Source organism: Castor canadensis, chromosome 12 (genome assembly GCF_047511655.1).
Source record: "Castor canadensis chromosome 12, mCasCan1.hap1v2, whole genome shotgun sequence".
In the NCBI taxonomy this organism is placed as follows: Eukaryota; Metazoa; Chordata; class Mammalia; order Rodentia; family Castoridae; genus Castor; species Castor canadensis.
The window spans coordinates 28,034,413-28,050,167 of record NC_133397.1 but is presented as its reverse complement, the minus strand read 5'-3'; the positions used below and the strand labels follow the sequence as shown (position 1 = coordinate 28,050,167).

Genomic DNA, 15,755 nt, shown 5'->3' with positions numbered 1-15,755 from the left:
TTTCCTGCAAGTCACCAAGGAAGACACTGGATAAAGCAGACCCTGCCCCAACCCTACACTTTCCTGAAGACTCTGGAGAAATAGAGCATCATTCCTTAGAGTTGGGGCTGAGTCTTTTAGAATGACCTATTTGGAAATTATTTTTATAAGTATGTATTTTTTAAATTTTTTAATTGAGCTACAATCCACATACCATAGAAGTCACCCGTCTCAAGTGTATAATTCAGTGCTTTTTAGTATACTCACAGGTTGTGCAACCATCACAACCATCTAATTCCAGAACATTTTCATCACCCCAAAGAAACCTCCTGCCTATAAAAACTCTCCCCAGTTCCTGACAACCACTAATCTACTTTCTGTCTTTATGGACTTGCCTATTCTAGACATTTCATATAAGTGGAATCACATAGCATGTGGTCTAGATTCTTTTGTGTCTGGATTCTTTCGCTAGCATACAATTGAAAGAACACTTTCACTAGCTTGCAAGTGTTAGTACCTCATTCCTTTTCATGCCTAATATTCCATTGTATGTAAATACCTCATTTTGTTTATTCATTCATCATTTGATGAACATCTGGTTTGTTCTCACTCACTAGGTATTATGAATAATGCTACTGTGAACATTTACATACAAATCTTTTTGTGAAATATATGTTTAACTCTCTTGGGTATATACCTAGGAGCTGGACTTTCTGGGTACCCAGTCACTCTGTGTTTAATTTTTTTTGTAGAATTCAAGTAGTATCTTAATATTATACACTTCAGCCATACGATCATTACCAGCTCATCTCAGGAAAACATTATTTCCATTAATATAAAAAGGTTATCTGAAAACATCCAGGAAGAAAATCCATTATTTTCCCAATAGAGTCTGTGACTCTGACATTAAAAGAAACTCAACTGCTTACACAAGTGGTTTCATGGTAGTTCAGGCTTTTCTGCTGCCTCTAAAATAAACGCAGATGTGTCTGAGAACTGTCATGATGTGGCATGTGGGCTGATGAGGACACTGACAATGAAGGACCGTTGTTTATGGGCAGGGTCTCTTGGCAGCTTTTGGTGTTGTCATGTTCTAGACAGCAATCAGGTCCAATGTCTAGATGTGTTTAGTGAATTGAGAGACCGTGAGTCTCTACTGTGAGCCCCTAAACCAGATCCAGCCACCCCCTCCTATTTTTTACAATCAGCAAGATAAGAATAATTTTGACATTTTAAATAGTTCTGTAAGTTCATACATGACATTCTCAACTTTCTTTTTGGCTCACAAAGCCAACCCTGTTCTCAATCAGGTACTTGAAGAGAAAGCTTGCCAACCTGTACTCTAGACAGAGTTCAGCCAAATTAAATTCTTTTATGACCAACAAATAAAGCAGAGCACCAACTTACTAATTTATCACTAGAGATATCTTTTTACCAATGACCAGAGAACACTCAACTTAGAATGTCAAGTCACTGAGGAAATGACTCTGAAGTCTAGTAAAATATAAAATCAAAATATGAAATGTAGTGCATTCATATTGGGCAGAAATGGTGAGTTATGTTACTAAAACTCTAGAAAATTCCAACAAAATATTTATTCATCTCAAAGGAGAGCACTCACTAGCAATTTGATGGTTTGCTTCCCGCATCTAGTTTGTTCCATCTGAAGAATTCTATACTTAATACCTTAATATATTTGGCTTTATTGAATCCACCATCCCATTCTCATATCTTCCCTGCTTATTCTGACCATGCTCTTTTCTCTTCCCAGGTATCAATACCAAATCCTTATTCACTTGGGCTTACAGAACCACTTTGTCCACCTACTGTAAATGGATCAAGTTATGTAGCACTTATCTCTATGTATGCATTGTTGTTGCTCTTGCAAGATATCAATTTAAAGCAAACCAATTAGTGACTACCTTTTCAAAAATAAGAAATCCTTTTTAAAGGGGGAAAACAATACTTGTTCTTTAACAACCGAAGTGTTTTCTCTAGTCCTAGTGGCATCCAAAAACATTGGCAGTGAACTTTGATGACACACAACAGTCCTTCGATTTCATGCCAAGATACAGCATGCCCAAATGACTTTTTTTCCCCCAAATAACCTTAATCTCTTCTGCTTTCCTTAAGAGTCAGAAGTATCTGTTTCTTTTGACTTTCCAGTCTTTCAGCAGCACAGTAAGAGTTCATCTGTTTGCAGTCTCTCTTCTGTAAAGATGAAAATGAAGACACTAAAAGCTTCTGCTTTTCCTCAGATTTCCATCACTAGCTTTTCCTCCTTCTTTCTGGAAGAGCCTCTTCTTTGACTTGATACAGGGTGGGACGGTAGGGAGACAGAACATTTTTAGGTCCTTCCTGACACTTGTGCCTTTTTCTAGTTTTAATCTTCCTGTTGTTTTTCTTACTCAATTTTCCTATTTCAGTGTTCTTAATGGTCCTGCCAAATTACCTCTTTTTAAAACTTTCCAATTAAACCCCTGGCTCTCAGTAGAGCTCTGGCCTCAGCAAAAATAGCTGCGTCTCCTTTCCTTCCCTTCTTAGATGTCTTGTTGTTTCAGTCAGTTCATGGGCTTCTTTTTGGATGGAAGCCATCTTTTGGAGGGTTTTAGCAGAGAGCTCCATATTTGTGATACTGTGTTAGCCTACTTGCCTTATTAGTTCTCCAAGGTGTAGAAAATCCATTGAAATAGGATGAGTTAAAGATAGCCCAGATAAGACACTTCTCACATTCTTCTATAATATCTTCCAGAAGACAATGTAACAAAGGTTTGAAAGTTTAAAACACACACACACACACACACACACACACAGTGGGAATTTCATTCCCATAACAAATCATTGGTAACCAACCAAAACCACAGTCTATAATCTTAAAATCTTAATACCAGTGATTCTCAAACTATCTCTTCTGAATACCTCCATAGAGTTCAGAATTCCCTTCCTCTACCAATATGATTATAAACTTTCAAAAATTCCCTCCCCATCACATTCTAATTTCAGAGAGCTTCTTAAAAATAAGCCAGGTGCTGGTGGCTCACACCTGCAATCCTAGCTACTAACAAGGCAGAAATCAGTAGGATCACGGTTCGAAGCCAGCCCGGGGCAAAGTTCACAAGACCCTATCTTGAAAAAAAAACCCATCACAAAAAAGGGCTGGTGGAGTGGCTCAAGGTGTAGGCCCTGAGTTCAAACCCCAGTACTGCAATACATATATATATATATGTATGTATATAGCTGTACAAGACCCTAAGGAAAAAGAAGTGTCTCTTTTTGTTTATTTTTTAAATTAGGGTTTGAAAAATATTACAAACTCCAGGCATAATCATATGTAAATAGCATGCTATTCAACACTTAAATTGCAAGGATCTTTAAAAATCTCGTCACTGTATCCACTCTTTTGTAAATGACTTGGAAGCAATCTTGCCTAAAGGGAAGAAAATTACTTCTGTCTTGTTCTCAAGGGTACCAAGCTTGTTTTGCTCATCATCCCAATAAACCACATCACAGTATTGCTAAGGGGTCCAGTCACCAGTCCCTGAACAGAACTTTCTCAAAAGATGAAAAGTGGATTAGAAACCTGCCAGTAGATACTCTGTGTCAAACGAGCAATTCTCAGGGCAGTGTCAATCACTTTAGGTTCAGTACAGAAGTTGGAAGGTGGGCACAGCAGCAGAGATCAAGCCCACAGCAGATATGGACTTGTAACGTGTCAAGCAGGAACAAAATTCTACCAGCTATTTGTACTATTCCTGGTGGTGAAAGACAGCCCTTTCCACCTCATACCTGGCACTGTCTTTCCTTACTCAGGCAGGCAATCACTCAACTCAACATGCACCCGAGCAGGAAGGCTCTGGAAGGAGTGTGTGTCTTGCTCTCCCCTTTGAATGGTCTGCACCTCGCTCCACAGTGTTTTCTGCAGAGGCTGCCAGCAGACGCTCTGTAATACCTAAACCACAAATCATCACATTCCGCACCCTTTGAGCCAGGTCTGTGTCCTTGAGCTCATATACTGAGATACTGACCAAGCTGGCCACTGATACAATAGCCCTTTACAAATTCAGACTAAAATCTGCTTGATAAACTAAAAAGTATATGGACTGTATAACACAAAAATAGTCACTATAGGCGAACCTCAGTTATGTAGGGCACTTCAGACATTTCACAACAAATGAATCTTGGCTGGCTTACTAAAGAAAACATGATCAATGTAAACACGTTTGAGGTATGAGTGGGCCTAAAACTACAGCAAATACATCTCCGAGAAGGAGACATTTTGCAGAAACAGAATCACAGGCATATCACCTTAGATTTATTTCCAAAACCCAGGAAAACTACCTTTCCTCAGAAGATGAAAATCATGCTACATATCTGCTGTCTGGTTGTTTTAGGAACCAATGTGGGTTTTTTAATGACTTGAATTTTATCTGCTGTGACATATTAAAGCCATCTAAACTTAGGAAAATGGTTGACTGAGCTATACTCACACTGAAAAGGTGCTGCGACTTGATCCTGCCCATATCTGAATGGGAATGAGCCTTCTGTGGACTGCTCTCCCGAGATCACCTTCTGGGCTTGAAAGTACTTAGGCTTGAGCACATACTCCTGGGTTTGGCCGTGATGAATCATCACATTCTGGGAGGAAAGGGGTGTCACTCTAGAAGAAACAAAGTGAGAATAAGAAAATAAATAACGGACTTTTAAAACTCAGCTAGGAAGGAAAGAACAAGAAATTAAGCCTCTAAAGGAGCACAAACTCCATGCCAGGCTCATTTGTTCCTTTACATACTGTTGCTGATCAGGCATGCATAGAAGGAAGGAAGTAGCTGCTTACTCTTAGAAACACCCAGCAAGAAAGGGCCTTTGCCTGGTTTGGCCAAGAAGCCTAACAATGAACAGTTCATAGGAAGATTTTATCAGAGGGTTCAAAACATAGCTACTTAAGCCTTCGTGCAACACAGAGCATTTATATTTAAGAAAAAGGCAAAGACGCAGACATGAACAGGTGCATACATAACAAGTGGGCAGCACTGAAAACTGGAAGGGGGAAGAGAAGAAGAAAGAGAGTATGCAAGAATTTCCCCACATAGTTAAACAAAATCAACTACCAACAACTAGGGCCAATACAGCACAGAACAGTGGCACCTTCTATGCCTACTCAATGCTAGTAGGTCTGTTCATCAACTTGTTTGAGCCTCAGTTTCCTGTTCTGTAACATAGAAGCTCTGTCACACAAGGCTGACAGAAAAAATGCTTGTAAAAATAGGAACATGCTAAAACTGTAAAAAAAAATGGTAATAATTTGAATTTCCTTTTGGAATACAAATTATAATGATGCTTTAAGGAAATATTTAGCTTTTTATTCTGTATCTCACAATGATATAAAGTTACTATTCAGGTTAAAAGTTTTATAATTACTAGCTCTTAAGAATAACAAGTTTAATAAGAATAACTTATTCTTGCTACCTTTCCAATAACAGAAGCTGAGACCACTGGGATTTTGGAACATGATTACTGTGATTACAAGATTTTCCTCTCCTGGCCCAATCCTTTATTTGCTGCAGTAGTGCTCTTCCACTGCATGTAATATATACTTTACAACAACAAGTCTTTGCCAAGATTCAATCATGCTGTGAGGGATATAAATGAAATTATTAGCTAAGTAAGGCCAATCAGAAATGAAAATGCAGAGAAGATATACCAAGTAATTCTAGAATAGGAAAAACTGCTGCTTAGGATAGTACATTTTAACTGAGCCTTTGAGAGGGAACCTACCCTCCAGCATGATCTGACCCAAAAGACTGACCCCTTCACAAAGGACTATCTGAACATGAGAAGAAAGGGCACCATAGCAGCTCAGTACAAAGGATAAATTGTCAAGATAGCAAAAACACCACCACACAGTATCTTATCAAAACAAGTAAAGAAGGGCTGGTGGAGTGGCTCGAGTGGTAAAGCACCTGCCTAGCAAGTGCAAGGGCCCTGAGTTCAAACCCCGGTACTGCCAAAAAAGAAACCCCAGTACTGCCACAATAAAATTACTTATTTAAAAAAAAAAAAGGTGTAAAACCAGTGAAGAATCCTGGATAAATTCACTCTATTGAATTCATTTTAGCTGAGGGTGAGGAAGGAGCTATTCAAACAGATGAAAGAATGAAGAGGCTGGCATGAAGGTACTTCCCACTTAACCAGGGTCTAGATCTGTGGCTTTAAACTCTGTGGTCTCAGAAGACTGGAAAATCCACCTTGGGCCTGCATTTTCCCAGACCCATACCACGCAAGGGCATTCACTCCCTTTGCCACCAGACTAACAACTCAATCACTAAAAGCCTACGGCTTAACAGTGTAAACACTTCTGTTTTGATGATGTAAGTGTTATTTTGAACTTGAAGTATGTTTGGTTGGGATGGAGCAGACAGGGAAACAGCTGGATCCATCTGGCGGTCACAGTCTATTCTGTCAGCCTTGTGGAACAGGGGAAGCTGTCCTCTGCATCTCTGAAACAACTTGCTCTCCAGCCACACTGTTATCCTGCTGCGACATTAGGACCAGCTCCTGTTCAGAACAGGAGGATACACCACTCCAGGAGACTGGCTGCCACACCTGGCTCCTATTCTGACCACTACCAGAAAGGGCTGCCTTCCAAGTGAGCCCCTCTCCCCAGTGAGTCCAGGAAGCAGGGGACAGCAGGAGATGAGCTGAAAGTATCACACACGCACGGGCTCCTTTCCCCTAAACGTAATAGAAAGCAAGCAAACAAGCGAGACCCAGTTGTACAAGGTCTAGAACGTGTGACAACTCTCAGCCAGCATTAACTTAAGGAAGTTAGGACTTAGGTCCCACTACTATGTAAAGATGCCTCAAGTTATAAACACATGGCAAATGTGGAGTTACACACAGAAGCCTCATTCCTCTACTTTCTCCTCCTTTCTCCTACATGAACACACTGAGACCTCTCTGCCTCACAGCCCCACCAAGAAAGAAATAAAGCCACGAGCAGATGCAACCTGGGCATCTGCAAGCAGAGCAAACTGCCCCATCACTCCTTTGCACTACTTCGGAAGGGTGACAACCATCCTACTATCCTCTCCTCCTTCATGGATGGCATCTACCTTTTCCTCCAGCTACATCACTTAGCTACCTCCATTTTGGCCTTACAAAGCATACATCCTCTTTAACTCTTCTTCCTTTCCTTCTCTTTTACCAACTATTTCAGGGAAAAAAAAAGTCTCTCTCTTTATTTAAATTAGGATTTCCTTCTCCCCTTCCCACTTCCAGAAAAAAGGCTTCATTATCACTAATGAGCATCAGTTTAGTCTTAGCAATATAATGGCAATTAAAAAGAGAGATCCTAAAATATTTTTTAACTAAATAAAAAATGAAAACTGTAGGGTTTCCAGTTCAAGATGGATTGGGAGACAACCCTATATCTCCTTTCATTCAAAAATGTCCTTAAAACTATAAGTCAGGGGAAAAAAGACATAATCCAGAATTGACATTTGGCTCTTTGCCACAGTACAGTCACACTAATGGTTTAACTAACACATTTAATACTGTGAAGAGCAACTATTCCAAGCCTCTCCGTGTTCCTCCACTGGTGGACCCCCATCCTGTTCACTATTCTCCCAACACAGTCCCAAACATTGTTAATACCTAGCAGAACTAGAGGACTCTGTCTCTGTTCCAGCATTCATCCTGATTGATCAGTACCTGCTCCATACAGGTTTCTAAGAATATTTTGCATCACCCATTAATAAGTGTACAGAAGCATTTTAACAAATTTGTAAAAATTTCAAAGGGCACTGGAAACACTGACTTGCAGCAGCATGGAGGAAGCCATGGCCCCTCAAAGATACTTTTCTAACTTTTTTTACCTCAACCTTCAGTAAGGAGAACATTTTACATATAGGTATATACCTATATCTATACCTGCGTCTTTACACGTAAGCAAAACAAGTTTCACAAGACAATATTTATATTTATTATCTACAGGATAGCCTGACATTTTCTGCTCTAATCTATATTTTTGAGAAGTCTTGAACCACTCTACATTTGTTTCATGGCTTTATGACTTCCTAGTGGGTTGCAAACTAGCTAATGACATAATCTCTGAGAGAAGTCTTGTGTGAGTGCAGACACAAAGGAAGCAATCTTCCCAGGACCATAAGGGGTTCTGGATGCTGAAACCATGGCAAAGGGAGAAAATGACAAGTAGGGATAGTGTCTTCATTGAGAGTCAATATGTGAAGATAACTATTCTCCCCAAATCTAGCAATTTGGAAGTCAAATTTTATATTGCCCCCTCAAGGGAAAAATTAGAATTCTCTAAGGGAATTAAAGTATCTGGGGAGAACCACTGCACTTATTCCTTTCCTCCATAAGGAAGCCCTCACCTGACATTTTGATTTCTCCTAGTACAAAAACTGGTTTCCCCTAAAAGGGAGTTTGCCTGGCAACCAGGAGGACAAGGAGCAATGGGAGAATGCTTTAGAGGAAAGAGGGAAGATCGCTGAAATGGAAAATACTATGGAGATTTGGGACAGACTTGACTATATGGTAGAGCAAGAAAAGGGAGAACCATTCAAATCTAGGAGCATTCTCCTTCAGGCAGTACAGCAATGTTGGCAGTGGGCACACAGAGGAGGAAGAAACCCAAGAACCCCATTTGGCTTTGTGCTGAATAGTACATAGATAGACAAAATATTACAAATACTCTACATGTTAGAAGCAAGCCATGTTACCAACTCTGGTGACAAAAAAATATACAATGAACTGGAGAAGCTGAAAAAAATCAGAAAGAGAAAAAAGAAGTAGAGGAAATACTGGGATGGTCAATCATTGCCTTTATCTTTTCAAATGGAGGGTCATGAAATAACACTCTTGACTGACAAATGACAATCATAGAGAAGAAATTAAGACTGAAATGTTTGTAGAGAAGAAAATGATGAATACAAAGTAATGAGTTTTGGAGGAAGCTGAGGACAGGGATGAGATAAATAAGCTAGATCTTCAATCTCTATGACAAGATCATAAACAAATTCAGTGAATAAATTAAGGAGTGCCATATGGAGGTAATACCAGAACTATAGGACTTGAGAATTAAATGAGCAAGGGGTGGGGACCAACAGGAAAGAAATTCAACAAAACTTAAAACTCTAAAGTCAGATTGACTGGAAAGGTATTTCTGGTTCAAAGTCAAGGGGAAAAAATAAGACCAAAGATGTGTGCCAAGTCATAGCCATCAGAGTAAAAGGCTAGTCCATGGAGAAGATGACTACTTTAATTTTAGAGACAGAAACATAGGGCAGACCTCTAGGGTGCAGTTAGGGAAAGCCTCCAAGTTTAGGAACAGTGGTGTTCTTGGTGGATATTCACTCTTAATAGCAGAGACACAAAGAGAATAAGGGCAGGAATCAGAAGAGGATAATGTAGATCCAGAAATGATGGAAGGAAGTTTCTACAAGGAAGGGTAAAGGACCACCTGTAAACAGCAACAGAAAAGCAGGAACATAAGAAACTAGAAAAGGCCACCAGGGTTGGTAGTAAGTCAGTGTCAACATGAACAACATAGCGTTAGTAGTAGTAGAGACCAAAATGTGTCCATGTAGGGCCAAAGACTTGGTAGAAGAGATACCAGTGACACTAGGAAAAGAAAGAATGGGAGAAACAAGACAGAGGCTAGGGGTATCCTGCTCACCAGAAGATCGAATCTATGGAAACCTCTGGATCTTTGTAAACAGAGGGGAAACAACTGCATAAAACTGCTTTCCTTAGAAGAAAGGATTAGTCACACACTGTTTACACTGCTGCCTTCCTAGTGGCAATTTTTGGCATACAGATGAACTAAATTTTTCCATATTTCTAGCTAAAGCCATTATTTGACCTGTGAGAGAGTGGGAGGATCTGGCAAAACACACAGCCCTTTCCACTTCAGACAAGGGCTTTGGACCTCACAGAAGGGAACCTCAACAGGCCATAAAAAGTTTCCCACAAAAGGCCAGTCTGGAAACATTTCCCTGTGTAGCGCATCCTCAGGTTTGTAGTTGGGAGCGAGAAAAGGCAGAAGAGGAAAGAATGATTCAGGAGGAAGGCTCAATGGCCCCAAATCCCCCAAGTCCCCTGGCCATTTCTATCCACAAAATATTCAAGTCATCATGAGTACCCTGCTGCCTTCAAGTTGTTGGGATGCATGGGTGAATGGTACTCAAGGAGAAGGAAGGGCATAGAGAAACTAAAAAAATGTCAGTGATGACTTAGAAGAGAAAAATCTCTTTCCATGGAGCACTCAAGACAGTATCACATAAAAAATGTCAGGGAAGAAGCAAGTCACTGAGGATATTCCACATGGCAGCAGAACACAAAAACATGCACAAAGGGAGATAAGTACCTGTAGTCTATGACCCCTTCCATATGGAATTACCTATCAGACCAACAAAGAATTAGGAGGTGAGAGGCTACTGATGAAGAAACTAAAGGACAGTGCATAGTGCTGCCAGGAACACAATGAGGGAGAGTAGAAGTGTGCCAGAATAAACACAGAGAAAGTAAAATGAAACAAGCAAACATGAAGCCATGAGAATAGAGGAGGAATGAAAGGATTACACTGAAAATATAAATGGAGGGGATAAACTAGTAAAAATTCTTGTCTTGAGATGAAAGAGAACCAAAAACATTGAGAAATTTAAAGTAAAGAGAAGAGATATTTGTAGGAGGAAAATGTGTACTACAGAGGAGCTTTAGTAGTTGTCATTAGTAAACATAGACAACACAACCAAGTATTTTGGAACCAATTTTCCTTCACCAGTTGTCTTTAACAAGGCAGTGAATTAGCCCTCAAGAGACATCTGGCAATGAGTGTCTGGAGACATTTTTAAGTATCAAGATTAAGAAATGGCAAACTGGTAACTAGCGAGCAGAAGTCAAAGACACTACCACATGCTCTGTAATGCACAGGTCAGCCCTCTACAGGAAAGAATTATTGACCTAAAATGCCAGTCGTGCCAGGGTTGTTCTATAAACAAGGGCTGCTATCAGTAAACAATTATAACAGACACATCAGTCAAGAGCCAATGACCTCTGAGAGCTGTACAGAAACAACAGAGATGTGCACACAAGAATTTAGACACTAAGAAAGCAGTGATCAAAATTGCACAACCTCCTAACCACCACCAGAACCACCATTAGGTCAGAGAGATGGCCCCAAGCTCCCATTGCCTGGGAGGAATTAAACATCACCAAAACATAATAAGAGTGGAAATTATTTATATATACTAGAACTCCTCACAGTTAACTACATACCAGCTGGTGGTAAGGAATCTACAATGAACTGCTTAGCATTGGGGTCGGGGTGGGCCATCCCTGAAGAGACAATAGAAACATAACAGATGGTCGGTCTCTAACTGCTTCCTAAGAAAACAGGGTCTATCAGCAGTACAGTTTGGGTTATTCATTCATGAATAAACACAATATGGAGTATAGATACAACAAAATATCACTCACCCTTAAAAGGAAGGAAATTCTGACACATGCTACAGCATGGATAAAACCTGAGCATATTATGGTAAATGAAATAAGCATTCACAAAAAGATAAGTACCATATGAGTCCACCTATGGGAGGTATGGTGAGCAGTCTAATTCACAGAGACATAAGAATAGTGGTTGTCAGGAGTTGGGGGGTGAGTAGTGTTTGTTAATGGGTAGTGTTTTAGTTTTACAAGGTAAAAAGAGTTCTAGAGATGGGCTGCTTAACATTAAAGTGTGCATTAAAAAATTGCTAAGGTAGTAAGCTTCATGTTATATATATTTTACAATAATTCAAAATTTTAAAAAGCTGTGCTGGAAGCAAAACTGTAAGAAGCAAAGATCTCTTATTTGGAAGATTAATAAAATAATAACACATGTGGGAAGATCTTTTTATCTCACTTCATTTTTTGGTAAGTGCTTGAAAATGTGAATGATCTGACCAACTCAATTAAAAGTGAAGGTGTCAGACTGGATAGAGAGCTAAGACCAAACTATATACTGCCCATAAAAGAGCCACTATAAATATAAAGATAAATTGGGTCAGAGTTAAAGGATGAAAAAGGACATAATATGTTAATAGGAAAAAAAAACTGGAGTGGCTATGTTAATAACAGGAAGAGTCAATTTCAGAGCAAGAATCTTACCAAGGATAAAGAAGATCACTTCATAAGGATAAGGATTAATTCAGTAATAGGGCATAACAATCCTAAACTGTTGGGCTCACAATAATATGCAATCAAAATATGTGAAATAAAAACTATTTCTTAAAGAAAAGCTTTGGAGAAAAGGGAAATTCTTAGTCACAGTTGTAGTTTCAATATCCTCCTCAATAAGTGAGAGAAGAAATAGAGCACCATTAAGGACAAAAGCCTTGGATGGCACCGTCAACCAACTTCACATAACTGGAATTTATAGAGTACTCTACCTGCTAAGAGCACAATATACTTTTTTCAAATGTATACAGACATTTACCAAGACAGACCATAATAAGTTTCAATACACTTTAAAGGATTTACATATTACAAAGTATATTTTCAGGCCATCATGGAATTAAGCTGGAAGTCAGTAACAATGATCTCTAGAAAATACCCAAGTATTTGTAAACTAAATGCCACACATAAGAAAAACCAATGAATCCAAGAAGAACATCACAGTGGAAATTAGGAATTATTCTGAATAGAATGAAAATTAAGATGCAACATATTAAAATATGTAGGATGCTACTGAGTCAGTAACAAGATATAAATTTTAATCCTGAATATCTATACTAGAAAGGAAGAAAATTCTCAAATCAATGATGTCTGCTTCTACATAAATCTAGGGGGAAAAGTAAAAGTGAAACCTAAACTAACCAACAGAAAAACAATAGAAAGATCAAATAGGAAAAATCAATAAAATAGAAGACAAAAACAATCAAGGAAAACCAACGAAACCAATAGCTATTTCTATCAATCTCTAACTAGACTGATACAGGAAATTAACAGAATAAGGGAAGACATTACGGGAGACTCAGAGAGTCAAAAGGTCTAACTGACCAATCTGAAGATACCCTTATTAGTCAAAGAAAGAAAAATTTTAACATGAGTAAGAAGAATAACTACAACAGATTAAATTTTTCTAATATATTTTCTATCCATTCATTTTAAAAATTCATGAGCATCTTAGGAAGCTTTAGATAATTTTTTAAATGACCAGAAAAGGAAAGAATTGAGCATATCCTCTCCCCTGTGATGGTTAATTTTGTATGCCAACTCAGAGGGTTGGAAAACATTAACACTTAGAATTGGTGCATTCTGGCTAAGCAGAAGGTCCTCTATAAATGTGATGGGTGTCACCCAATCAAATACGGGCCTAAATAGAGAATAAAGAGCAGCCTTGCCAAGCCAGAGAGAATTCTCCAGAAGACTGCTTTGGTCTTTATTTGCACCATCTGCAACCCTGGGTCTCCAGCCTCTAATCTTTAGACTAGAACTGCACCATTCGCTCTCCTGGGTCCCCCACTCTAAATATTCACTCGCCAACCTCTACAATAACCTAGGCCAATTTAAATCTATTTTGAACAAATGCTTCTATTTGAGAAGAGGAAGGGGACACATGAGAGGGGCAGGGACAGGGTAAATGTGATCAAAATACAATATATACATGATGAAAATGTCATAATGAAACCTTTTATTTTGTATAGCATTTGCTAATGATGAAAAAGATCAAAAATATAAAAATTTCTTCACTTATGATGGGGTGACATCCTAATAAACCCACTTAACTTAAGAATATCATTAGTTGAAAATGCATTTAACTCACCTAACCTATGGAACATTGCAGCTCAGCAACCCAGCACACTGTGAAGTACTAGTTATTGGGGACTTCCCAATGACCACATGGCTGGAGGCGGGGGCTCACTGCCACTGTCCAGCATCTCAGGGGAGGATCATACTGCATATCACTAGCCCAGAAAATTCAAAATTTGAAGTATAGTTTCTACTGAATGTGTGTAGCTTTCATAGCATCATAAAAGCCAAAAAATAGAGTCAGCACTCTAAGATACACATATCCTATTTTTATTTTTCTTCCAAGAACCTTAATACCACCTTCTCTATAAAAGCTGAACCTCAACCAAATAATTGAAGAAAGGTAATTTCTGTCTAGAAAAAACAAATCAGCTCAAAAAAAGAATCACTACGACACCATCTTATGCAACCCCTAAAGAGATCTCAACAGTGATCCATCATGAAATGACAGATAGTACATCACACACCTCCCACAAAAAGAACACACCGATGCCTGTGAAGTAACCCAGTCCAAAGTCAAACTTGAACCCAATCAAGCCCCTACATTAATATCCTATTCACAAGGAATTCAAGGACAGAGGACACGTTAATACCACAGCCATGTGGTCAGCAAAATCTAGTTTCTACAATAAAGAAATGTCAAGGAAAAAGAAAGAGGGAACAGGGGCCCACAGACAAAAAGACATTTCAGAAATATAACAACATATTGTAATGGATGAACATTATTTTCATCCTAATTTAAACAAAGAAGCTGTTAAATTTTTTTCAACATTTTGAAAATTTGAATCCCTAGATTTTTATGATATGAAGTAAGTAATTATGGCCTTCAAACTGTTTACTAACAGCCCTCATCTTTATTTCAGAAGAAATATTTATATTGTGGTTTCCAAATAATCTTGGGAAGAGAGAACCAGACAGGTGTATAAATAAAATGTAACTAGCTATGAGTTAATAGTTCTAAGATTCCAGGTTGCTACGTTAGGGTTTCTTTCTACTGCTTTCTCTACTTCTAAACTATACTGTAAGAGTTCACAAATATACACATAATTTGTAGTTAACTTTTGTCATTTTTTAAACCTGTGTCAAATGCTATCTTGTACTTAAGAATACTGTGAAAAGTAGGAGACATTCCATATGTGTGTGGTAGCAATATTAATTACAAAAAGAATGAAGGAAACATCTCCTATTTATCTAAACTCAGATGAGCCAGAGAAACCCTAATAAAACCCAAATCATAAAACAGTTGAACAAATAATTAAGACCCCTGGCCTATTGAGGAAACACTAATGACACAAGTTTTAAATTGAATCCTAGCTGTGCCACTTGTAGAAGGAAGGGGAGAGTGGACTTAATTTCCTTGCACTATCACAGTAATAATATCACCTCACCAAGTTAATGTGAGAACAATCACAAAATGTGTTTTAAAAAAAAAATAACATGATTACCTGATACAGGAAGATGTTAGGATTTTCCAATAAGAACACAAAAAACAGAATTTTATACCTATGATAATAGTACAGTTCCTATTCCAAGACTTCCTAAATATATAGTGAAGAGAAAAGCAAAGCTAATTTTTTAAAGTTTTATTGTATAAAAATTTTACTTGAAAGTTTGGAACATATTATGACTCAGAATGTTCCTAGTGCCAGTTAGCAACCCTGGGGTCAGTGCTGGCCATTGTACAGCTACAAGATGGCAAAGGAGTGGAATAGTCTAGCTCCACAGCAACTGTGTGAAAGAGTTTTGCAGCTCCTCCAGAGCTAAACACAGAATTATCATGATTCCATAATTCTACTCCTAGGATACATCCAAAAACTAAAGCAGAGACCCAACATACTTACCCTCCAATATTCACTGCTGTATTATTCATGATCTCCAAAAGGCAGGAGCTAACCAAATATCCTTAGACAGATGAATGGATGAACAAAATGTGGAATGTACAAACAGTGGAGTATTATTCACCA

At 38.5% G+C, this 15,755-nt stretch overlaps 1 protein-coding gene across 9 annotated transcripts in view; it reads right to left on the bottom strand.

Moving 5' to 3' along the window:
• The window catches only part of Ltbp1 (latent transforming growth factor beta binding protein 1), a 434,527-nt gene that overhangs the window by 265,538 nt on the left and 153,234 nt on the right, over positions 1-15,755 (bottom strand). For all 9 annotated transcript variants that reach the window (XM_074049480.1, XM_074049477.1, XM_074049476.1 and 6 more), the window contains one exon: positions 4,467-4,636. In XM_074049480.1, the coding sequence (XP_073905581.1) occupies positions 4,467-4,636 (170 nt within the window). The remainder of the gene's footprint in view (positions 1-4,466; positions 4,637-15,755) is intronic.